Here is a 24,204-nt window from a genome sequence, read left to right as displayed (position 1 = left end):
ACTTCCTCTTCCCAGGTTCGGGATGCTGCCTCTCACGCATGAGCACGGGGTCTGTGCTGGTGCAGCCTCCTGGCCCTGCTACGTGCATCCTGCCCTGGCCCACAGGCATGCCTTGGCCACGAGGAGGAGAGATGGTGCACAATGCCCTGGCTCTGCCACAGCAGCTAGTCCCCCGAGCCAGCGGAGCAACACTGGAGCTGAGCAAACCCCGGGGCTGGACAGAGCTGGGAGAGGGGTCAGTTGGTACAGCCCCATGACCCTGCAGAGCCCCAGCACAGCTCTTGGCTGGTGCCCATTACTAACCCTTGCCACCTCCTTCCTCTGTAAGCAACCTAATAAATTGTTTGGTGACAGGCAGGCTCGGGTCTGGGTGCAGTGATGCTGGAGAGACGGGGAGCTGGGCTCGTGCTTGCGCTCTTTCCCCATGGGGACCTGGTCCACTGTTCACACAGGGCTCCAAACAGCCCAAAGAAACAGTATTAAAAGGAGCTGAGAGATTCCTTTTATACAGCTGCCTATGTTACAACCCATATACATATATGCCTATACACAAACATACGTCTCTGCAGCAGCCCTGTGCCACCAGGGCCTTAAAGCAGTCAGGATTCAGCCTCACTGTGACATGGCATCCTTCTCTGCGGGGCACCCTGCTTCCTGCTCCATCCTGGGGGGCCCTTCAGCCCGGCTCTCCCTCTGCACAGTGTGGAGGTGGACAGTGGGCGTGCTAGGGTCCTTGCCCACCCCCTGGCTGAGGTCGCCGGCCCCACGCTCGGGGTGATGCCGCTGGATGTGTTTGATGACCTGGAACTTCTGCTTGGCCTTGTAGGAGCAGTAGCGGCAGAAGAAGGGGTGCTCATTGGTGTGGGTCAGGTAATGGTGGCGCAGGCCGGCTGCCCAGCGGAAAGCCCGCCCGCAGGTGTTGCAGACGTAGGGCTTCTCCTCGCTGTGCTTCTTCAGGTGGGTCTTGAGGAGGAAGCGGGTCTTGAAGGCCTTGCCGCACTGCTCGCAGATGAAGGAGCGTGCCTCCCGGTGCCGCGTCTCCTTGTGCACCCGCAGGGCATCCGCCCGGTTGGTGCGGTACTCGCACTCATCGCAGCGGTACGGCTTCAGACCTGCAGCGATGGAGAAGGGGCTGAGACGGGGGTATGGTGCCCTCCCTCCTGCGGGTCTCGCTGTCCCCATAATGGCATCAGTCCCCAGGGACACCCCTGCACAGCATCCTTTGCACTCGGAAGACACAGCCTGCCAGCAGGCACCTCAAAACCCCAGATTTTCAAGGCACCACGCCTTGGGCCCTGGGGTCTGTACCGCCCCACCTTCCCTTCTGCCCTGGGGCACTGTCCCCAACCCACCAGCACATGAGAACGTGCTGCCCCCAACTGCTGGGGTCCTCCCCCACCTCCAGCTGGGCCCCTGGTAGCAAAAGAAGCACAGAGCTGGGGTCCCCACAGCCCCAAAGCCTTCCCCAGTGCCCCACAGGCTGTCCCCAGCAGGCAGCACTCACCTGTGTGCTTTGTCATGTGGTACTTGAGCTGATTCACCCACTTGCACTTGTAGCCGCAGTCAGGGCAGAGGTATTTCCGCTCCTCCTTGTGGATCCGCATGTGGTACTGGGCATAGGGCAAGAGGGCATGGTCAGGATGAAGCCATGCCACCTGCCCTGGAACGTGCAGGGTGCCAGGGTGCCAGCGAGGGGCTCAAAGACAGCTCTGACATCTCAAACTGCATGGGGCAAGGAGGGCTGGCTGCTTGCCTGGAAGACTATGGGCAGGGGGGACCCACAGTGGGGTCAGGATGAGATCCCCGTACTGCCGAGCTTGCTCTGTCCCAGCCTGCAGAGGGACAAAGGGTTCTCTCCCCAGTTTGGTATTTATGGCAAGTTAAAACCCAGCCCAAAGGAGCCAGCCCTGAGCTGAGCACATCGTGCAGCCTTGCTCAAGTGGCCCCAGAGGGCTCCAGCTCAGTCTGGCCATTAAAAAAGTCAATACTTCTTTTAGCAAAACCAGATCATTTTTCCCTCCATTACCCCATGCCTGGCCCTCCTCTTCCAGGAAGGGCCCTTTACCACGCATGAGGATGCTGATCACCTACAGAAAGGAGGGCAGGGTCTGGCTCTGCTTGGAGGGAAGCTGAGCTTTCCCTGCAACAAGTCCAACTGGTGCCACAGAGCACGCTGCAAGCCAGCACGCAGCCAAACTTGGCTTTGAGTGGTGTAAGGCTGCACCCAGAGGACGTTAAGAGAAGCCAGCAGGAAGATGAGTGAAGTCACACAGCTGCCCACCTTCTTGCTTTGCTACAAATGCCTCCTGCCCCTTAATCTGTAACAGCAGGGAGCAGGGAAGAAACATATTCTACCCAATGTGAGTTTTATCTGCTTGCCTCCTATTCCTGTACAAGCCACAGAAGAGGACAGAGAACAAAACCTCCCTTTGGGAGTTTCTTCTTCTTCCTCGAATCCCCGTGTCTGGAATCCCCCCAACCCACACAGATGTAGAGTATATCCCCCATCCCCAAGCAGGGCTCTCACCTGGAGACGCGAAGGGTCGGCACAGGCGTATTTACAGAGGTGGCACTTGTAGGGCTTCTCGCCGGTGTGGATGCGGATGTGCCACGTGATCTTCTGCCTGTTCTTGGTGGTATACTCGCAGTCCGAGCACTTGTACACGCGGGTGCCCCCGTGGCCCTTCATGTGCTGGTCGAAGACAAGCTGGTGGCGGCAGGTGAAGTCGCAGAAGGGGCACCGCAGGGGTTTGTCCTGGGGGGCGGCCGGCTCGTGGCTATCCACGTAATGCCGCACCAGCTGCTGCCGCTCCTTGGCTGCAAAGCTGCACAGCTCACAGCGGTGGCTGAAATGCTGCGTCTTGTGCTCCTCCAGAGCCTCCCGGGTGGCGAAGGTCTCCTTGCAGGTGCTGCACTCCAGGTGTGGGTGCTGCTTCTGCAGGTGGCACTTGAGCGTGGCCTCGCTGTGGCACACGAAGCCGCAGTGTGGGCAGCCGTAGGACACCTTCTCCTCATGCCGCCGCAGGACATGCTGCTTGAGGGCCGTCTCGGAGCTGAAGCGAGCCTCGCAGCGGGAGCAGCCGAAGTTGAGCTCGCCGCGGTGGCAGCTGTTGACGTGGCGGGTGATGTCGTTCTGCAGGTAGCTGCTGTAGTCGCAGAGCGGGCAGAAGTGGGTGGGTGTCTTCTCGTGCACCCGCAGGCGGTGGATGCGCAGCTTGGAGTTGGTGCCGAAGGTCTGGCCGCAGATGCCGCAGGCGATGCGCCCCACGCCGGTGTGCAGGGACTGGTGGGCCTCCAGGCGGTAGCGCCGCGTGGTGCTGAACTCGCAGTAGCGGCACTTGTGTGGCTTCACTCCCTCGTGCTTGATGCGGACGTGCTGCCGCAGGCAGCGTGCCTGCTTGCAGGTGAACTCGCACTGGTGGCACTGCAGCTGCGGCCGCTTGCTGTAGTGCTTGCGGTGCAGCCTGCGGTGCAGCCGCAAGGCTTTGGCTGCCTTGGAGGTGAAGGGGCAGGAGGCGCAGCGGAACTCGCCCAGCGCCACACAGCCCCTCTTCTTGTGCGTCTTCATTGCCCGTTCCTGGTGGCAGGTGAAGGGGCAGGTGGGGCAGGAGAAACGCCTCCTCTTGGGCAGGGCAGCTTTCGGGGGAGCCGCATCTAGCGGAGGCTCACTGGGCTGGTCTGTCTCAATGCTGGCCAGGTGCCCCTCAGAGAACTCAGTGCTTTGGGGTCCGTCCTCCTCAGGATGCACAACATGCTTGCCGGCGCAGTGGCTCTTGAGGGCCCGCTGGGAGCGGAAGGCCTCAGGGCACAGGGAGCACCAGAACTGCTCCAGGCTCCGGCACCCATCCTCCACGTGGGAGGTGATGGTGGAGACCCGGGAGCACACGAAGGAGCAGGCGTTGCAGTGCAGCTTCCCTGCCTCCAGACGGTATTTCTCCGAGGGTTTCCCAGGCTCGAGGGGACAAGCAGCTCCACCTGGCTCAGCCCCATCCACTTGCTGGGGAGGCTCTTCCATCACCTCTGTGCTGTCACCCAGCAGGGATTCTTCAGGGGCAGGACAGCCCGAGGTCTGTTCGCCAGCCAAGGAACTGCCTACTGCCTTCATTGTATCAGGCTTCAGTCCAGCTTCGCAGGGCCTCTTGGCATGCCCGGACTCCTCTGAGCCTCCCCTGTTGCTCTCTGCCGTTTCCATACCGTTGTCACTGGGCTGGTCAGCAGGCTGGGACAACCCAGGCGGCTCCTGACCAGCTGGTTTAACGATCTTGTTCTTCTTCAGGAGGACCGGGCACTTCTTGAGGAGATGAGTGTTGAGCCCCCTTTGCTGCTTAAAGCTGGCGCCGCACTCGTGGCACACGAGCGGGGCCCGGCGGCTCTGGCAGCTGGCTTTGGAGTGCAGAGACATAGACTTCTCCTTCCGCGTGATGTATGAGCACTTCTCACACTTAAAGATCTGGCTCTCTGACTGCACCACCAGCATCTGCACCCTGCCCTCCAGCACCAGTGTCTCCGCCTGCTCCTTGTCCTGCTTCCGCAATGCCTTCAGCACTGACTCCGAGCCACCTCTGGCATCGTCACTGGAGGCAGCCGCGTCCTTTGGGATAGGTGGGTGCCTCTGCTCAGCCGTCTTCAGCGCACTGAGCCAGGCCTCGGGCAGCTCCACTTGGCTGGTCTCTCTCATCTCTGTGTCCGCCACCAGCTTGTGGTGGTCTGCGCATGACCTCTCAAGGTCACCCATGGCATCCCTTAGGGTGTCTTCTCCCTGGCTGTCTCTTGCCGCTACGTTGTCCTCCAGCCTCACTGCCTCGTCCTCCTGTACATCTGCCTCCTCTTCCTCAAAGTCTGGCATGTCTTCAAGCGTATTATCATTGTCCTCCAAGCTAAGGTCATCTTGGGAGCCCAGCATCTTGTAGGATGTGGGAGGCTCCTTGCAGGACAGCATTTCCATGCTCTCTGGCTGTGCTGTGCAGGATTCTCCAGTCAAATGCTCCAGGAGGGGGTCAGATGAGACGTTCAATGCCTCCAAGTGCAACGTGCAGCTCTCCGTCACGTCCCCAGAAGCAGCGAGTTCAGTCGAGCCTGCTGCAGTGTCTCCTTGCATGTGGTCATTTCCCAGGGCATCGCCAGTGGTGGGACAGCTCTGCTCCTCCTCACTCACACCTCCATCTGCCTCGCTGCCACTCCGCGGCGGAGCAGCTTCCTGCTCAAGGAGGGGCACCACAAACGCTTGCTGGTAGCCCCCTTCCCCTTGGGAATCCAGCTGGGATGGCTTCGCCTTTGCCCACTGCTCCTTGCCAGCAAGGGGGGAGCTGGCATCCACACGCAGGGCTGCGCTGAGCTCGTAGCCAAAGAGTGCCTCAGAGGAGCTGATCTCCAGCTCCTTGCTGGCGTAGTTTTCCAGCCAGTCCTTGTCACCAGGGACATAGCCGTGAATCTTGCGCTTGTGGAAGAAGAGGCTGGTGTTGCTGAAGGTGCAGTAGGAGCAGAGGGCACAGCGGAACTCCTTCTGCTTGGTGTGCTTGCAGTTCTCATGGTTCAGCAGCGCCTGCTTGTACTTGGTCTGGTAGGTGCAGTACTGGCACTGGAAGATGGGCACCTGGTAGTTCTGCGAGTGGTTCGCCTGCATGTGCTTCTGCAGCTCGTACTTGCGCTTGCAGGCAAAGCCGCACACCTCACAGATCAGACTTTTGCCCTGGTGACGCAGCTTGTGACTGCTCAGCTGGTCAGCACGGTGGCACCGGTACGAGCACTGGTTGCACTGGTACCTGTGGAGAAAGCAGGATCGGTCAAGCAGTGCGAGGAACCGGGGCTGGCTGAGCCCTGTCATGCTCTGGTTCCCCATCCCAGACACAGAGGGAAAGGGTACTATTTGGTTTGCCAGATCTGACCTTTGCTGTCTGGGCAGCTCTTACCACAAGCAATTCCTCCCTGCTGCAGCCCTTTGCACTGCTGGTGCTTTACACTCCCACCCTGGGGATGGGAGAGATTCCCTAGATATCCCACACAGTGACTGTGTCACCCTCATGCACACGTGCCACACCAGCAGCACCTCCAGCATCGCTGGAGGCACACTAGACCCAAAGGAGGTGGTAATACAGAAGTAGAAACACGCTTTGGCAGAGTCCTGCAGCGCTCAAGCTGGCCTTGGCCCACAAACATCAGCAGAGCCCATGAACCTAAGCTCAGCGCTGCACTGATGCTGCAATACATCTCCTTGGTGGCACGGACACACCACCACACATCGCTTTGTCTCCACAGCACCATGCTGACAACAAACTGCAAGCTCAAAGACCACATTTCTTATCTACCAGACAGAGCAGGCTGTAGTCATCCTCCCAGCCATGAGAGAGTCTGGCACATAATGCAGCCCAGAGCAGGAGACTCCCAGAGCAGGATATGGGGAGCCCTGACTCTGCTGCCAGGTCAGCAGGGCAGGGAGACATACCGGAGATCTCCAGTGTGCTTGCGCATGTGGACGTTCAGGTAGTGCTTCCACTTGGTGATGTACCCACACTCGGTGCACATGAAGTTCTTGTCATCGGAGTGGGTCAGCATGTGCTTGGACAGGTAGCTCACATCCCGGCACGTGAAGTCGCAGAGCTCGCACTTGTGAGGTTTCTCTCCTACAGGCAATACAAGAACGCCCTCAGCATGACGGTCAGATAAGGCGGCACGGGATGCCTCTCCTACAAGGAAACCAGCTCAGCAGGAGCTGTGAGTAACAACAGAGATGGGGGCACACCACAGTTTCAGCCAAGTGACACTAGGGTGGCAGAGACAGTGATGGGATCCAGGAGCCCTGACCCAGCCCTCCTCACCCACCTAGAGCCAGGACAGGATACCCCCATCTCAGCTTGGCTCCCAGGACCCCCGCAGCAGACACCCACCAGTATGCAGCAGCATGTGCCGGATGAGCACCCTCTTATGCGCGGTGGCAAAGGCGCACTCAGTGCACTTGTGGATCTTCTCATTGGCGTGCATCTTGCCCACATGGTCGTGAAACTCCACGGGGTTGAAGGTGGCGTAGGGGCAGAAGCTGCACTGGAGCTGCTCACTACCTGGGTGTCCCTGCTTCTTGTGCTTGCGGAAAACGTGTTTGTTGGAGCAGATGAAGTCACACTGCTGGCAGTGGAAGGCGTAATGGGTTTTTCGGTGAGCCTCCATGGCCTCAGCTGTGCCGAAGAGCAGTGAGCAGGCATGGTACTTGCACTCCACCGCCTTGATGCCATGAGCATCCTTGAGGTGACGGACAAACTCCTTCCGGTCCTCTGCGCAGTAATCGCAGCCCCCCTGGAAGCAGCTCAGCCTATTGGGCTCAGCTTTATGAGTCTTCAAGTGCTCTTTGAGGGCCTGGCTGAGCCGAAACTTCTCTGCACAGACAGGGCAGGAGTAAACATCGGAGTAGAAGTTGGAGATGTCCTCGTGCATGCTGGCCATGTGGCGGTTGAGGGCGTTCTTCTCCACCGAGCTGTAGTGGCAGAGCGGGCAGCGGTGGGCCTTCTCGCCCGTCTCCCGCATCATGTGGATTTTCAGCTTGCTTTTACTGGTGAAATACTTGTGGCAGTTGGGGCACTGCAGGCTGGGGTCAGGGAAGTGCAAGTGGAGGTGTTCCACCAGGTGTGTCCGCTTCTTGAAGCACCGCTTGCATTCGGGGCACATGTGGGTTTTGTAGAGGTTCTCGGAGCCCTCCGCGACATCCCCTGTGAAAGCAGAGGAAGGGGAGCTGTCAGAAGGGAAGAGGGGGAGAGCAAAGGCAGATGTTCTCTCCTCGCTCCAGCCATACTAGGGTGAGGGCTGACACACATATGCAGTCACACAGCAGCTGCTTGGAGGGATTTTCCCCACCCCAAGCCACCAGCATGGTTCAGGTGGGCTCCTTCCAGCTCAACACTAGCAAAGTGCAGCCTAAACAAGGCGTGCCCACATGCCCCTCACCCCCAAAGCCAGGCAGGCTTTTCCCTGAGCCTGGCAGCAGTGGTGGATGGGCAAAAGAAGGAAGACATTTGCTTGGCCAGAGAGAATAGTGCACTGGCACCTGCAGATGTGGGGCTGCTGGATGGCACAGGAACCCCAGGCCCCACCAGCCCAGCCCATGTCTCTCCCCGCCAGTCTCGAGGCTGTGCTGTTTGTTCACAATACAAAGCCCGAGCAGCTCCTGGTAGGGTCCTGCATCCTACCTTTGAAGTGCTGTGCCTGTGGCACTCTGGCTTTCTCAGGAGCTGCCTTCCGATCATCTTTGGCCTCGCCTTTGCAGGGGGTCTCACCATCCTCCTCCGGCGAGTCCCTGCCACTGTCCAAGTCCTCCTCTCCAGCTGATGCTTTCCGCCCCTCCAAGGAGCCCTTCTCAGCACCTGGAGGCTTTGCCGGTCTGGCTTCTGCTGTGGTGGCTTCCCAGCCAGAGTGGCAATTGCCTGCATCCTCCTGCCCTTCTTCTGCTCCTTCAGTGGGGAAAGACAGGAGATCATTGAGTTCCAGGTGAGAGGGAGCCACCCCAATCACCCACATATGAGAAAAACCTCCTGGCCGACATGGGGGACACAAACTGTGCCACAGAGAGGAGGGAAAACTGCACAGAGCAGCCGGACTGCAGGGCCCCCCAGCCCATCTCACCTCTAACTCCTCCCAGTTGTAACTGGGGTGCACAGACACAGCCACCCTCTGCAGCACCCACAGGCCTCAACCCCCCCACCCCACCGTACCCGACAGCAGGACGCAGCGCTGCTGGAGGCCGTGGGGGGCCAAGCCGGGGGGACTGCCTGTCGCAGGAGTCTTGGCGGGGGGCTCCGCGGCATGGCCCTTCCTGTGCTGCCAGAAGAGCTTGGCGTTGGCTGTGACAAAGCTGCAGCAGCCGCAGTGGAAGGGGAAGTGCGTGCGGTGGTGCTGCTCCATGGCCGGGCGGCTGGGGAAGAGCAGGGGGCAGGCACGGTAGGCACAGGACACAGGGGAGGCCCCGTGCAGGCGGCGCAGGTGAACGCGCAGTTGCTTGCGGTCCTCCGTGGCGAAGTGGCAGCCCTTTTCGGGGCAGAGCAGGGCTCCTGGCGCGGTGCGGTGGGTCCTGAAGTGCTCCTTGAGTTCACCGGGCTGCGCGAATGCCTCCTGGCAGACGGGGCACAGCAGGCGCTCAGGAGCGGAGCCCTCCTGCATGCCTGCTCTGGGTGGCTCCGAGCCCCCCGACTCACTCTGGCCCTCGCTGGCAGAAGCCGACAGCACCCCAGGGAGCTCCAGGTGCCCTGGAGGGGCCAGCACCAGGCACTGGTGCTGGGACAGCAGGGAGGCCTCTGGGAAGCTCTGGCCGCACCTTTCGCAGAAATACAGCTCCACCACTTTGACCAGTACCCCTGCAGAGAGCGAGGGGCGAGCGTTAGAAAGGGCTTTTGCCAGGCCCAGAGCTTGGGACTGGCAGTTCAGAATTACAGTTTGGAGATCCACAGCCCTCCCGCTGCCTGGGGTATCCCAGGACACCTCCCATAAAAGAGGGGACATCATCACCTGGGTGACCGCGATGACCGGCCCTTTGAGGCCTGCAGAGATGTGAGGCTAGCTTGGTCCTGTTTCCAGCAGGACGCCCCCACACTGGACCCAGGTGAGAAGTGTGTTAGGGGAGGCAGCCTGAGGTGGAGGTCTCCACCCGGTCCCTACTGACAGCCCAGAGCAACCCCCTCACCCAGCCCAAGGCTCCCACAGCCAACCCTCCCCATCCACACATCCATCTAATGCCAAGTTGACACTGAATGGCGGCACCAGACTCATGACACACACAGGGTCAGAGACATCAGGGCACTGTGGTGTCCCCAGGGTGCAGGCTGGAGAGGACAGGGCCCGCAGCTGGACCTCCCCCCCTTCACTGACCACCAAGGGGCCCACGCTGCTCTCCCCACACCCTGTACCCGTGGCACTGGCGGTGTTGCTCAGCATCACATTGTCAGCCACAGCTTCGATGAATATTTCCACATTGCTTCCTTCAGCGTGAGCCCCTTCCCCAGGTATCGATGCCTCTGCCAGCAGCAAATCCTGGCTGGCAGTCAGCGGGGGTGTCCCAGCCAGGCCAGTGCTGGCTGCACCAGGGCTTCCCACGGCTCCTGCCTCTCCCGGCGTGGGCAGGAGCAGCTCTGAGCACAGAGCCTCCATCTCCCCGCCAGCAGCCTCAGACACAGCTGCTTCCGCACTCATTGCCACCGGGCACTGGCTTGGTGCTAGGCAGGAGGGCCTCTTGCTCTGAAACAGAAGAAAGTGCTTTGAACGAGGGAGAACCCAGGGGTCCTACAGCATTCTGAGGGGCAGCCTGCGGTGCCACCCCCAGGGAAGTGCACGATCCGCGGTACTCAACACTGGCTCCCTTCTGCCGTGCCCCGAGCGGGCCGCTGGCAAAACCCACCGCCGCAGGGAGACGGGGGTGCGAGGACCCCCGTGCCCTCCCCAGAGACACCCGAGGGTCTCCCCTGAGCCCACAGCCAAACCTGCCCCCATGCCCAGACCGGGCCTGGGCCCGCCCAGGCCCGAGCCCAACCCCGACCCCGGCCCCGGCCCCGGCCCCGAGCGAGACGGCGCCTACCGCGAGCCCCACACGGCCGGGGCCGTCCCGGCCCCCTCGCACGGCAGCCCCGGCTCGTCCCCGCCGCCCGGGCCGGGGACTCAAGCTGGGCCCCGCTGTCCCCACCTCCGGCCCTGGCGCATGTCGGCGGCGCACGGCGGGCGGGCAGGCGAGAGCGCCGCCCTCAGCGCGGCTGGCGCGGCCGCGCCGCTCCGCCCCGGCCCGCTGCCGCTCCACGGTGCGAGCCGGCAACCGGCCGGAAGCGGCGCCGGGCGGAAGTGAGCGCCGGGGCCATAGAGAGCGGCGTGGCGCGGGCCAGAGCGGCGCTGCGGGAAGGTGAGGGATGGTGGGGCTGCTGCCGGAGGGGAGAGGCGGCCGCCGCGGCGGCGAGGGGAGCGGGGGCGCTGCCGTGGAGCGGGCGGGGTCTGGGCCTCGGCCTCTGCCGTAGGGGAAGGCCGCTGTGGGGCCCCGTCTCTTGCAAGGGGCAGTGGCTTCTGCCGCGGGGCCGAGGCTGGGCTGTGGCGGGGGAGGGCCCCGTTGCGGGGGCAGAGACCCCGCGGCGGGTTCGAGGCCTTCCCGTGAGGTAGGGGACGCCCTGCCCTGGAAGGAGCCTTGCTACGGAGTCAGACCCTGTTCTAGGGGAGGTGGGATCCAGCTTGAGGGAGCTGAGCTCGTCTGTCTGTCCGTCTGTTACTCGGGGGAGGCACCCTCTCGTCCCCTGTATCTGGAAGGCCCTTGCTGAGGGAGCTGGAGAAACTTCAAGCCCCTTAAGCATGTGGCTGATGCCCTTTATCCAGATATGGGGATGCTGCTTCCACCACAGTCGTGCACCCATTGCCAGCAGCAAAGAACCGGCTGTCAGCTCAGCCTGAGGATGTACTTCAGCTTTTTCAAACAATAAACCTTAAATAACTGCCATGCTCGTGATCGCCAGCTGTTTAAAAAGTAAAACCGTGTTGAACTCTTGGTTTGTCATATCTGAAGCAACAGATGCTCCTGTGCTTGCTTGAGAGCCTCCAGCTCCTGGCCCTCTCCCGCCTGTCTCGCCCAGTGGCCTGCAGAGAGAGAGGCTGCTGCAGCCAGCAGCTGTCTGAACCCCTGGTAGTAAGATAAGCACAGATATGGGGCATCCAAATGTGCCAGGCTGTCTTTCGCCTTGAGAACAGGCCACGATAAAGGCCACGCTATTGTGGGTGACATGCACAATAGCAGTGCCCCGCTGCTATTCAGTCCTTTTCTTTCCATGCAGGTTTGTTTCCAGAGTGCAGAGACGATGCTGTGGAAAGGAGCCACTTAACCTCCCACAATGCCCTTTTCTGACTTTGTGTTAGCACTGAAGGACAACCCGTACTTCGGGGCTGGGTTTGGCCTTGTTGGGGTGGGCACAGCCCTTGCATTAGCCCGGAAAGGGGCCCAGTTTGGGCTGGTGGCTTTCAGACGCCATTATATGATCACCTTGGAGGTGCCCAGCAAGGATAAGAGCTACCACTGGCTGCTGAACTGGATCTCCCACCATGCCAAGCACACGCAGCACCTCAGCGTCGAGACGTCCTACCTGCAGCATGAAAGTGGGCGCATCAGCACCAAGTTTGACTTTGTCCCCAGCCCTGGGAACCATTTCATCTGGTAAGGGAGGGCAAGGGAAAGCAGTCTGGGGGCTGACTCTCATTTTAGCAAGGAATCTCCAACTTGGGGGGGCGTGTGGAGGCAGCAGAGAGAATCCTGCTTCCCTTTTGGGTCTGGGTTAGGGCAGGAGATTGAGAGTAGTGAGAGGAGCCTGTATTCACCAGTGTGAAGGGATTTCTTTACCCGAGATGAGTGTTCCCCTTGATGCATGACCTGAGCTGAGCTCAGCCAAGTGGTGCTGGACCACCATTCCCCAATCCCGTCTTCCCACCCCAGGTATCGCAGGAAGTGGATTCGCATCGAGCGCAACCGGGAGATGCAGACGATCGACTTGCAAACGGGGACCCCCTGGGAGTCCGTCACCTTCACTGCGCTGGGCACCAACCGGGAGATCTTCTTCAATATCCTCCAGGAAGGTCTGTAGTGGAGCTGCATGGGGTCCTGCTGAGAACAGCCTGCTCCCTGGAGACACCCAGGGCTTCACAGGAGATCCTTTTCCTTGCCAGCTGTCTCCTCTGCCTCTCTCTGCAGCCCGGGAACTGGCGCTGCAGCAGCAGGAGGGGAGGACGATCATGTACACGGCCATGGGAGCAGAGTGGCGGCAGTTCGGCTTCCCCCGCCGCCGGCGGCCTCTCAGCTCAGTGGTGCTGGAGGAAGGTGTGTCAGAGAGGCTGGTCCAGGACGTGAAGGAGTTCATCGACAACCCCAAGTGGTACATCGAGAGAGGCAAGGCTCTGGCGCGGTGTCCTCTGTACTATGCCCAGCGTAGCTCCTTACCACCTGCAGCCATGGCTGTGGGGCACTGCCTGGGGCACATCCCACTAATGAGCGAGTCCAGGTGCTGAGGTCAGGCCTGGGTCTGCAAAGGGATGAACTCCCCTCAGTTCATTCCAATCCTGGAAACTGATAAGCCACAGAGTTCGTTGCTCCTGCGATGCTGCTGTGGGGTAGGGCAGGATGCTTGTGGTCCTCTCTGGAGACAGCTGCAGAGAAACTTTGTCCTGTTGCTTGCCTTCCTCCGGTGTAGCCCCACAGCTCTCGGGCAGAGAGCTCAGAACAACACAGCTGGTTCCTAAAAGGACACTGTCTTCCTAGGGATCCCCTACCGAAGAGGATATCTGCTTTATGGTCCTCCCGGCTGTGGAAAAAGCAGCTTCATGTGAGTATGGCCAGCTGGCTAACAGCAGTTTTCCTGCTAGCTGCCTGCTCTGGGGCATAGCAGTCTGGTGAGAGGGTGTGGATCAGTTTGGGTTTGAAATGCAGGAGGAGGCTGTGCCTCCTTCGTGGTGGTGCCTGGTGTCAGCATTCACATTGCAGGCGCTGTGACAGGTCATGGTGCCGAACCCTTCGCGCCCTTGCTTTGTGCAGTGCTGCGTGGCACTAGTGGGCTGAGCAGGGGCTCTGACCTGCCTCTGTATCTGATCCCCACCGGGGGAGGATGCCTCTGCCCTCTCCCTTGCTGCTGGGCAGCGAGATCCGTTTCATCCTCTCTCGGGGCTTTCTCGCTGTGATTCACTCCTGTGGTTTGTGTCCTTCCCAGCACAGCCCTGGCCGGGGAGCTGCAGTACAGTATCTGTCTGCTGAGCCTGAGTGACCACAGCCTCTCCGATGACCGTCTCAACCACCTCCTGAGCGTGGCACCGCAGCAGAGCATCATCCTGCTGGAGGACGTGGACGCTGCCTTCATCAGCCGGGACCTTGCCGCTGAGAGTGAGTGGTACCCCCCTTCCTGGGCCAGCAGTGGGAGGGAGGTTTGCCGGCTGTGCTGGGGAAAGGTTTGGGCTCTGGGCTGCTCTGCTGCACCAGCACAGACCAGGAGTGGGCAGCTCTCTGAGGCCCAAGCTGGACCTCGCGCAGTTTTGGCTAGGCTATATAAAGGGAGATTTGGGTCTTTTAGCCTCAGGCAAAGATGCTTCTCCTGCCTGGCTATTTTCAGTGAGAGGGAGGAGGTGGTGGCTTTCCCCCTCGTTCTCTCTTTGGGTTCCCAGGGTGCAGGTTGGCAGGGGAGGTGAATGTGCTTCCAGTCAGGGAGAGGCAGAGAGTCAGCCTCAGCGGAAGGAGAGAGTGGGGAGCTTAGCTTAAGCCTCAGGTGACAGAGAGGTGGCCCACAGGACTGCGCAGGGTGAGTGGCCAATGGATATGATCTTGGACACCTCTGTTCCCAGACCCAGCTGCGTACCAAGGCATGGGGCGCCTGACCTTCAGCGGCCTCCTCAACGCGTTGGATGGTGTGGCGTCACAGAGGCCAGGATTGTCTTCATGACCACCAACTACGTGGACAGGTTAGAGCTGCCCTCTGGGAGGGACCAGGGAGAGTAGCACAGGAAAACCTTGTTCCCTTTTGATGACCTTTATGGAGGGCTATTTGCATCCTCCAGTGTGAAGACTGGGGGTTCAGGTTTCCCAAATCCTCCCTTGGGATGCAAATCCCTTAATTGCTATAATCAGGATCCCTTTTGCTGGAGCCTCAGATGCTTCTTTGCTGTCCAGACCATGGTTGTGCCCTTCAAGAGAAGTACCAGCTTCCTGCCTGCGGGGATCTGTGAATTTTGGGGCTTGTGGCTGTGCCGTGAGTGAAACACGGGCCCATGCCCAGCACAGAGTTGGCAGGATGCAGCCTGTTCTCACAGCACCTGGCCAGACACTGCCCTGTGGCAGGCTTGGCTCACTCCAGACCTGGCTGGCCTAGAGCATTCTTCAGAGGTTACTCATGGGACAGAGATGGGCAGAGCTGTTTCCCAAGACACACTTGTCCTCCTCCGGAGCCAGCCCTTCCCCAATTCTCTCATTGCTTTTAGGCTAATTTGCCCCTCAACCTCCCAGGGACAAAACCTCTTCCTCACCTTTACCGTCCCACAGGGCAGAGCACCTTGCAGATAGGACGTTGGCTGTGCTAGTGAGGAGGGGGCTTCCTGCAGGACCCACCCTGCAGAGACACTTTGATCAGGTTTTCAAGGCAACCCTGTGTCTCTCAACAGGCTGGACCCAGCCCTGGTGCGGCCTGGCCGTGTGGATCTCAAGCAGTACGTGGGCCATTGCTCCCGCCGGCAGCTTGTCTGCATATTCCAGCGCTTCTACCCCGAGCAGCCTCTGGCTGCAGCCGAGCGCTTTGCGGAGCAGGCGCTGTCGGTCTCCAAGCAGATCAGTGCTGCCCAGGTGCAGGGCCACTTCATGCTCTACAAGATGGACCCTGAAGGAGCCATTTCAAACATACGTTCCATCTTGCTGTGACCAGAGGCCAGCTTTCCCCTGCCACGCTGAGAGGACTGGGACAAGGACATGACCGTCCTGGGGATGCCATGAAGCTGCCCAGCCATGCAGGCCAGGTCTCTGTTCACCTCTACCTCTCTGAGGCCTTGGCTTTTTTATTAAAACACATGGAGAGTCAGAGCTGCCAGCCTTGCAGCAGGGAGAGGGAATCAGCTCCTGCTGCTCCCCTGTCTTGGGTGCTACTGCACCAGCCACGCTCACCAGTGTGTGCCTCGTGCTGGGATTGCCATAAGCTGCCAAGGCTCCTGGATGTGAAACCCCTTCCTTGCGGGGCAGCCTGGGGGTGCTGCAGAAGGGCGTTTCCCTAGGGCAGGACATTGGGGTGCTGCACTGCTGAAGACCTGCTGGTCTTTGAAGGGACAATGGTCTTCAGTGGTTTGTGAATATTCTCTGTGAAGTGGACAACACAGCTCTTGGTTCTCTAGTCCATTTGCCTGTTTGTTGCCCCACTATCCAGCTGCTGGTCCAGAGCCCTTCTGACCAGGGCCTGGCACAGCCAGTGCTCCAAATCTAGAGTCTTTCAGAAAAAAGCCGCTCCCAAGAGACAGGTGCTTGTCTCTGCCCTGCTGGTCTGTGATGCCAAGTTGCAGATCTGCTTGGACATCATTCCTGGGTGGGCATGACTGTTCCTTCTGCCAGAGGAGGAGATGTGGGGTCCTGGAGCTACTGCAGGCAGGGGCAGATGAGAGGCTTTGGCTGGTTACGAAATACCTTCCCAAGAGCTTGATGCTAACCCCAACGTGAGTTTCTGCAGCCAGGCCAGCCTGGTGCAAGGTGCAGACATGCCTGTTGGACGTGACTGCTCCTCTCTTTCCTGCAAAAGAGGCCCTGCATGGCTAAAGGAGGGATTTGGCCTGCTGTTGGCAGTCTCACAGCCTTTTCCCTGTCACAGGCTTCCTTCCTGCCAGGAACAAAAGTTCTGGATGGTCTGGTAGAGCGACCAGTGCCTGAAATGCAATTGAGAAGTGGGCAGTTCTGTGTCTCCTTCCCAACACCATGGAGCCAGGGGTCAGGGTGTGTGTGCTGACCCACAGAACAAGCCAGCCAGAGCCTGTCCTCTCCCCAAAATCAGGTTCCCCAGGGCCAGCCCTCTGTTCACATCCTCGCTTCAGGGACTGCGTCACCTTGGTGGGCTGGGGGAGCTAGTTCCTGGCCAAACCCAAACCATTAGGTCGCTGCTCAGCCCTCTTGGTTTTGCCCCATGGGGCCAGGAGCAAAGCCGAGAGCGCACGGGGATACGAAGGGCTGATGTCACGCGGCTCCATTTCAGCACCACCGGGAGCTGCTTTGATGCAACTCCAGATGGCACAAATGTTTCTGGAAGTGAAGGGCTGATCCTATGGCCACAGTGGGGGGTGGTCTCCAGTGACTCAGGGCAGCTCCTGGAGCTGGGTGCTGCTGTTGGCATCTCAAACCCTGTGCTTGGCCGTCCTGCAGAGGCTGACTGCTCAGACCCAGCCTTGTCTGACAAAGCTGAGGGACAAAACTGGCCAGTGAGGGACTGGCAAGCACCTCACAGCAGTTCAGGAGGATGGGGGAGTTGTGAGGGAGAACCAGAGGCGACATGGACCCCCACCCTGATGCCACCCACATGAGAGCACAGGCAACATCTGTCACTGCTTGCTTTTAATAGTGTTAATGTTACAGATGCTGCCGGTGCCCTTTTGCCCGGCCCAAGTGCTTGTGCCAGTTAAGCCTCACAACAGCCCTGTGAGGTAGGTGGGTGACGCAGGTGGACACCAAGCGAGGAGTGCTAGGGCAGGGTGCAGGCTCCCTTCCTCCCCTCCAGCTGGAGGTTTGTTTTGTTTAGCCCAAATTCATTTCCATGTGCTGTTGCAAAACATCCTCTGCTCCAAGCTGACAGCAGTGAGTCAGAAAGGTGAAGGCCCTTCCTAAATCCCTACTCCCCAGAAAAAAAAACCTCCCCTCTAATGTGTCTGGCCTTTGATTGAAGTTACTCAAGTCCTTGCTTACTCCGATTTCCACAGCTGAATTCCCACGCTCCAACCACTAGGCACAGCAGTTTTCCTGCTGAGAGTAAGCCTGGCCCACTGGAAGAAGCCAGGGAGCTTCAGCCTCAGTTGCTGTGAGGGTCAGAGATCTTCGTGTTTCTTTCAGGACATCATCAAACACCTTTCTTGGAGCACGGCCATTTCACAAGTGAAGGCAGGAGGCAGCAGAACAGGCACCAATGTCAGATAAAGTTTACAGCTTTTCACCCAAGTGTGGACAGGCCACAGAAACCAGCTGGAACAAGGACAGTGAGCACTGAGGAAAAGTTAGGGCTGTCTTCAGGGAGCAAGTGCTCAGCCCTTGTCCCCAGCAGGGCACAACATCTGGAGCTCAGATCCCCAAGCCCAGGACAGGTAGTGTAGGCTTAGGCCAAGAAGGGATAAAAAAAAAAGCTTTTAGAGCATAAGGGTTGAAAATAAGCCAGTGTTGGAAATTTAAGTATGGAAGGCTCTTGGGCAGCAGGTTAATCCAACCCCCCCTTTCAGGACAAGGCCAGGCATGGAGAGAGCAGAGCAGCAGGTAAAGAGAACCCATTCAAGAGGGAGCTTCTGTGCATCCTTCACATGCCAAAGGATCAGCCAGGCAGATGCAGCACAAATGCCCTCCTAGCTGGCACACAGCCCTTGGTTTCGTGGGGATCTCACCCGAAGCTCTGGCAAGTCCATCGTGACATGGCTGTTTTTGCACTCAGCAGGAGGAGGAAGACAATAACAACTCATGTGTGGCCAAAAGAGAGGTGGGGGCACAAGGCACAAGAAAGTGTGAAGGAATTAGTACTGTCTGGCTGAGCCAGACAGCTTACACTGAGGCAGGCAAAGCAAGGACCAGGGAGCCCTCCTGCCACCCGGGAGTGCCAAGGGAAAGTCTCTGCCCTGGCCCGGGTGTAGGAAGCAGGGAGTAAGCAATACCAGGGATCCACACCTTCCCTCCAAACAGCAAATAATAGGAGCGGGAGGGCGGAGAAAACAAAAGGAGCAGGCTCTGGAGAAGACCCAATGAATTAATTTAATAGCAGTGTCTCACTTCAGAAGCTTGGGATTCCCCATCATGGCTCTGGAGTGGGACACTGTTTACATCTGTGAAGCAGCAGCAGCAGGAACTGCACCAAGTTAGTGTAAACAGCAAATCCTCATTTCTTTGAAGCAAGATCAGCTTGAAGATGAAAGGAGGGTAAGAGTATCCAAAGTACAGGAGCATGTCTTCGCTCCGGGCTGTCGGAAGCTCCAAGAGACAGCCTGGCCTTAGAGGGGGATCCTGAGATACAGGTCGCAAAGCAGAATGCTCTGCCCAGGTCTCCCCCATCAGCTTCTGCTTGCACAGAAGTGGCTGATGGACAGGGCAGGAGCTCCAGCTAAACTCAGACATCCTAGGTGAGCACGAGCCAACCCAAAGCCTGAGCCATCAGACAGCCCTGACCTGCCAATGTGTTCACTTAGCTCAATTTAGCTCTCCTGGCTGGGACTGGGAAATGTCCTGTTGTACAAAAGACTTGCCTGGCCGAGCCCATCAGCTGAACAATGGCTAAGGCTGCAGGAGAAGTGATGTTGTCTCCAAGGGATGTTGTCCAACAGGGACAGCCGTTGAGAAGGTGCTCTGAGAATGAATACTGAAGAAGCAAGCTGAGCACCAGGCTGCTGCCCTGGCACAGCCTCATCACTTGGCACCACCACAGCTTTGCCAGGACACTGGCTTCCAAGGACAGTCCTGCTACAACTCTGGCTCTGCCAGGACACCGTGCTGGGCTCAGTCCGTTTGCTCTGTAGGTGTGCCTGTTTCTTGGCAGCTCACATACAGGGACGATGGCTGCAAAGTCCCCTGTCAAGGCTTCGTCTGTCCCCTGGGTCCTCTGAGACCAAGTCTGACATGATCTGTCAGGAGTCAGCTTCTTCAACACTGGTGACAGCCAGTCACTCATGCCAGGATGCTTCACTCTGCACATACCCTAGAGACGCTATCTGTCCCAAGCTGTGCCACGTGCCAACTGCTTCCTCCCTCCAAAAGGGTATGGTGTCTGCTTGCTACTGCTCCACAGAGCCTTCACCGTTCTCCCCAGAAACAGCCCTTCCTTCCCCCAGCCCAGCCCCTCACCAGTCCTGCTAGGAGCCACCCTCTTTCTCAAGGAGATGGGCTTCTCGTTGTCCACTGGGCCTGAATAGCCCTCGCCCTCTTGGCGCTCTGGAGTAGGAACCACGCTCCTGGATTCTGGACCTCTCCCACCTTCCACAATCCCAGGGCCTGTGGTGGCCCTGCCAGCTGACAGCTGCTCTGTGGTCGCTGCAGCTGAACGCCAGGTTCTCCTTCTCCCTGCCCTGGGCCTCAGCCCCCTCCTCTGGTTTCCATCTCTCCACATCATGGTGCTCCTCTTTCAAGTCCACTGCCTCTGTTGCTGGGGAAAGGTCTTCAGGGCACAACTCCTTTCTTTCAGCCAAGGCAGCAGCCCTGCTTCTGCTGTGAGGCTTTGGAAACTCCTGGCTCTGTCTCCCACCAGGTCTCCGCACCGGTCTCCGGCTGAAACCCCTGGGCCCCCTGGAGCCATGGAGTGTATGACAGGCTTCCTCTGCCGGTTCCTGCAAGCCACTGCAGGACTGCCTGCCCTGGCCTCTGGGGCCTGGCCTCGCCCCTCTGTGCCTCTCCCTCTTGCTCTGCTGCTCTCTGGGCACAGCGGGCCTCTCAGGCCGCCCAGGTTCTGCCGTGGCCTCCGGCGCCCTGGCTGGCTCTGGAGCCGAGGTTTGGCTGGGCGGCTGGAGCACATCCACAGCACTTGCACTCACCGGCGGCTCAGAGGCAGCGGCTGCTTGGCCTGGATCAACAACAGCTGGAGGCTGAAAGAAAGAAGCCACTGGTGAAGAAAGATCCAGAGCAGCCCCACAGCAGATGACAGCGCTCGGTCCTGCACTCCAGGGCCCCCCGCAGCAGCTCTCTGCCCCCAGTGCCGTACCGCCTGGAGGCTGATGAAGTAACGGTTCCTCTCTACTTCGGGGTCAATGATACCCCCTTTCTCTTGCTGTCTCTTGAAAATTAAGCGCAGTTCTTCTTGGTGCTGCAGCGTCTTGGTATCTGGCCTGTAAGGCTCCTGAGCGGCAGAAAGCGAGGCAGGGTAAGGGCTCTCTCAACACCCAGCATGGGTAGGCAGCTGGCAGTGCTAAGAGCTACTCCCCAAACCCTCCTTTGATCCCACAAGGAACATGGGATCATTTCATGGTCTAGAAGAAAACTCAGGGCTATACAGCTAAGCCTGCTCTTTGTGGATACATGAAACAATCAGGAGACACCCTGCTAGGTTTCATGGACCACCCTTTGGATGGGCTGCCTGGGAGGTCGTGAGAGCGTGCAGCACGTGTTCATTCATCCATTATACTGTCCCAGTTGAAGCTACCCAGCGAGTGGGCGCAGCTGGGCAGGTGAGGCCCCATTTCTTACCAGTGGGTGTTGCGGGGGCGGCGCCGCCTTCAGAGTGCAGAGATCGTAGACCAGGGTCTCCCGGCAGACGGGGGCACTGCACACCGGCCTCCTGCGGGGAGGCGCGAGGTGACAACCCAGCCCACGCGCTGCCGAATAATCCCCAGCCTGGCAGTGGAATAAGGTGGTCTTCCTTCACTCTTCTGCCAGCGTGGGGAAGCCCAGCGGGGTTCCAGCAGCATCAAAGCAGCCTGGTGTCCCGACAACTGCTACAGGAGGTGTCTCCACCACGAGGCACACCAGGATTTGTGCTCCAGCAGCCGACCACTGTACGAACCACCTCTGTCAGCACATATGGCTCGTCCTCCTTAGCTTAGGATCTATTTTTCCCCACTCCAAAGTGGAGCGTGTCATCTCGGCAGCACCTTTTTGAAAGGGTTTTGCAAGAAGGAGCCCTTGACATGTTTCACACTCAGCTGCGCTGTTTGCTCTGTGGCTGACAACTGTTTCCAACACCTGCTCAGGCAGGTTTTTATCACCCCAGAACACAGGTGATCACGTTTATCCTGCTCCGAACCCCTGCAGTTCGACGACTAGGGAAGGAGCTCTCTTTGCTAACTCCTGTGGTTCTAGAAGTCCATAAATGCAACCAATTCCCCTGTCCCCTCACACAGCAGGGCTGACCCAGAGGTCCAATAAACCAACTGCTAAAGTACTAAAAACTCGCAGGATAATTTGGGTTGGAAAGGGCCCTTGGAGATCAGTTGGTCTAATCCCACTCCGATTCTCAGTGTAGGCATGACAGTGACTGTGCTGCCAGGTCAGGCTAGCCCTCACCCCATGTCCGGAAGAGGGTGACAGGGGTGTCATGAGAGCATGTACAGGGGGCTGGGGAGGAGCCCAAGGCCAGGTACCTGTTTTGGGGATGGCGCCGGGTGCTGCTCTCTCTCCTCCTGTTGCATGAGGAGCTCCTCCTCCATGTGCTGGGCATAGCGGGCCAAGCAGTGGGAGTGGAAGTAGTGGTAGCACTGGGTCTTTGTGAAGGCTTCTCTCTCCTGTAGAGGAGAAAGGGCAGCTTTAAAGGGTTTCTGAACACAGGGTTGTGAAGCCTCCCCAGCTGAGGGGGCCTTTCACTCCCATGTCAGCGCTGGCAGTGGGGAACTAGTGCTACTGCTGGCAGAGGCACATAACATCTTTCTCTGGGCTTCATCTCCGCCTCCTCAGCTCTTACTGGGACACTGCTCCCTGTTCCGAGAGCAAGAAACACTCATAATATCAAGCTGCAAAGTTTTTGTGACTGATTTATCTGCATGTGTTCCTGTGCAAGCAGAAATCTTCCCACTCAACATGTTCTTCCTAGGCAGGCACTGCCTCTCCTTGCAACCTGGACAAGGCAAGCTCCCCTGTCCCCACAGAGCTCAGCACCCACGCAGATGGGTTCCTATCCCTCCTGACCACCTGTGTGCTGAACTCCAGGCGTGGTTTGACCAACACAAGGAAGCTGAGATGCAGCAGCAACTATCCCCAGACCCTATCCACTCCCTTGAAGATGCTCCTCCATCACTTGCTGCAGCTATACCCTGTTTCTGTAGACGTTTATTTTCAGGCTGACAGGAAACCTTAGGAAGGTTCATGCTTAGTAGCATCACATACAGACCTGGGCTGCTGAGGCACACCCCTGTCCCAGGCCAATATGCCAAGTTTTATGCCCCAGGCTCCCTGTTCTCTTGCCTCACTTCCCAGCCAGCTTGCAGGGCCAGGGGACACATTCCTACCTGGAATCCGTAGAGGCAGATCACACACTGGCCATGAGGAATGTTGTTGTCAGTGAGAATCTCCTTCCCCTTCTGCGGAAGTATTAGAGCAAACATTTTACTCACTGGCCTGCCCAGGGGCGCAGGGCTATCCCACCCCTTGGACAGTCAGGGACCAGTGTCCGTGGCTGGCTACCCCCAATTTCACCCAACTCTCACCTCAATCAGTTCATAGAGCACCTCTGTCCCCAGCCTGGCTTCAGCAACACTTCTGAGGGTCTGGGAAATCCTACAGCAAAGCAGCAGCAAAACTTAGCACAAGTTTAGCCACATCTTTTCACTCTCCCACATACCTGTCACTCCACCACGATGACAGGAGCAAGAAATAGAGCACTGGCCTTCAGGCTTTGCCTGCAGCCCTGCATGGACACGTGTGCATACACATATTCACGTGCTCTCCTGGCTCCCCACAAGCTGGTGCACAGGAAGCCTTTGTCCTCAGAGCAGGTTTGCAAACTGCCTCGGCTCAAGCTCACCCAGCACCCTTCGGTTTTGGTGATTCTCAGGCTTCTGACGGCAGCCCCTGAGCAGGTCCGGTGGGAGCCACGTTACTCCTGTGCTGCCAGCAGGTACCAGGGTCTCTCTGTACACACTCTGCTGCACCAAGAACAGGAGCACAAAGGCAACAATGGGCTGCCCGAGGACTCGGTTCAGTCCCACCTCTATCAAAACAGGACCGACAGCTTTAAAGGCTGAGAGGATTTAGATTATGTTTCAGGGAGCTCACAGGGGAACGACCATAGGGTGGACCCCTTGGTGTCAAACTCAGCACCAGTGGCTCCCATGAGGTTTAAGACAAGGTGATTTAGAGACCTGTAGCCATCTGTTATCCAGGCACAGGGAGCCGCATGGATTTGAGAGAAGGCTTTTCCACCTGTTCTTCCTCCTGGATCTCCAAAGGAAAGGATCACCCTCTCCCCTCCTCCTGCACTCACTTTTGAATTTGCTCATCTGACAGCCCCCGTGGGTTCCTGATCGAGATTTCTGGAGCTTTGTTGGGATACTAGGAAAAGAAAAACAGAGAAACACCCAAAGCACAACAAGGAAGGGGGAGAGGCTCGGGGCGGGGAGGACAGGGGGCGCGAGGGGCCGTCACCCTACCTGGGGGGCACGGAGAGCACCAGCGTGAAGCGGACATACTGGGAGTCCTGGTCCTGGGCCGTGGCCGGGTGCAGGGTGATGTCGACCTCCACGGCTCCCACCTGCGGGGCAGGCCGAGGTGAGGGGCGGCGGCGCGGGGCCGCGCCGGGCCCGGGCAGGGCTGTGGGCCGCGGTACGTACCTGCCACGGCCCCGCACCACCCGCAGCTCCTCCAGGTAGATGGACTCCAGCACCTCCACCTCCGACGGCAGCGCCCTACGGGAACCGGACGGGGCTCAGGCGGCGGCCGCCAGGCCCGCCGACCTGGGGATGCGGGGCACCAAGGGTGCGAGGCGCCGGGACCGGGGAAGGGACGGGGGGGATTACCAGTCCGTCGCCTCCTCTTCCTCACCGGCCGCCGCCATCTTCCCGTGCGCCCCGGAAGCGGAACGGCCGCGAGGGCGCACGCGCCGG

The 24,204-nt window shown here is 59.0% G+C and overlaps 3 protein-coding genes across 3 annotated transcripts; 1 reads left to right on the top strand and 2 right to left on the bottom strand.

The window, feature by feature from the left end:
- Window positions 1-612: 612 nt before the first annotated feature.
- On the bottom strand, window positions 613-10,167 carry ZNF142 (zinc finger protein 142). The gene is made up of 8 exons (XM_086615425.1): window positions 9,885-10,167; window positions 8,697-9,335; window positions 8,175-8,435; window positions 6,885-7,697; window positions 6,443-6,620; window positions 2,528-5,762; window positions 1,505-1,610; window positions 613-1,112 (listed from the first exon to the last, which is right to left on the bottom strand). Exons 1-8 carry the CDS (start codon window positions 10,165-10,167, stop codon window positions 613-615), a joined length of 6,015 nt encoding a protein of 2,004 aa, XP_086471551.1.
- Window positions 10,168-10,826: 659 nt separating this feature from the next.
- BCS1L (BCS1 ubiquinol-cytochrome c reductase complex chaperone) lies at window positions 10,827-15,821 on the top strand. The gene is given in 9 exon segments (XM_086615705.1): window positions 10,827-10,864; window positions 11,778-12,154; window positions 12,431-12,570; window positions 12,686-12,880; window positions 13,250-13,313; window positions 13,695-13,864; window positions 14,320-14,388; window positions 14,391-14,436; window positions 15,133-15,821. Coding segments are annotated over 8 exon segments (1,257 nt in total). The 5' UTR covers window positions 10,827-10,864; window positions 11,778-11,834; the 3' UTR covers window positions 15,386-15,821.
- A 1,214-nt stretch (window positions 15,822-17,035) lies between these two features.
- Window positions 17,036-24,155, bottom strand: RNF25 (ring finger protein 25). Its single transcript, XM_086615550.1, is given in 12 exon segments — window positions 17,036-20,259; window positions 20,376-20,510; window positions 20,858-20,929; window positions 20,931-20,948; window positions 21,751-21,891; window positions 22,612-22,683; window positions 22,810-22,879; window positions 23,586-23,655; window positions 23,753-23,839; window positions 23,842-23,852; window positions 23,932-24,006; window positions 24,118-24,155. Coding segments are annotated over 12 exon segments (1,515 nt in total). The 3' UTR covers window positions 17,036-19,533.
- Between the last annotated feature and the right edge of the window lie 49 nt (window positions 24,156-24,204).

The sequence above is a fragment of the Tauraco erythrolophus genome, chromosome 8, assembly GCF_009769465.1.
Source record: "Tauraco erythrolophus isolate bTauEry1 chromosome 8, bTauEry1.pri, whole genome shotgun sequence".
Classification (NCBI taxonomy): Eukaryota; Metazoa; Chordata; class Aves; order Musophagiformes; family Musophagidae; genus Tauraco; species Tauraco erythrolophus.
This window is presented reverse-complemented; position numbering and strand designations above follow the sequence as displayed.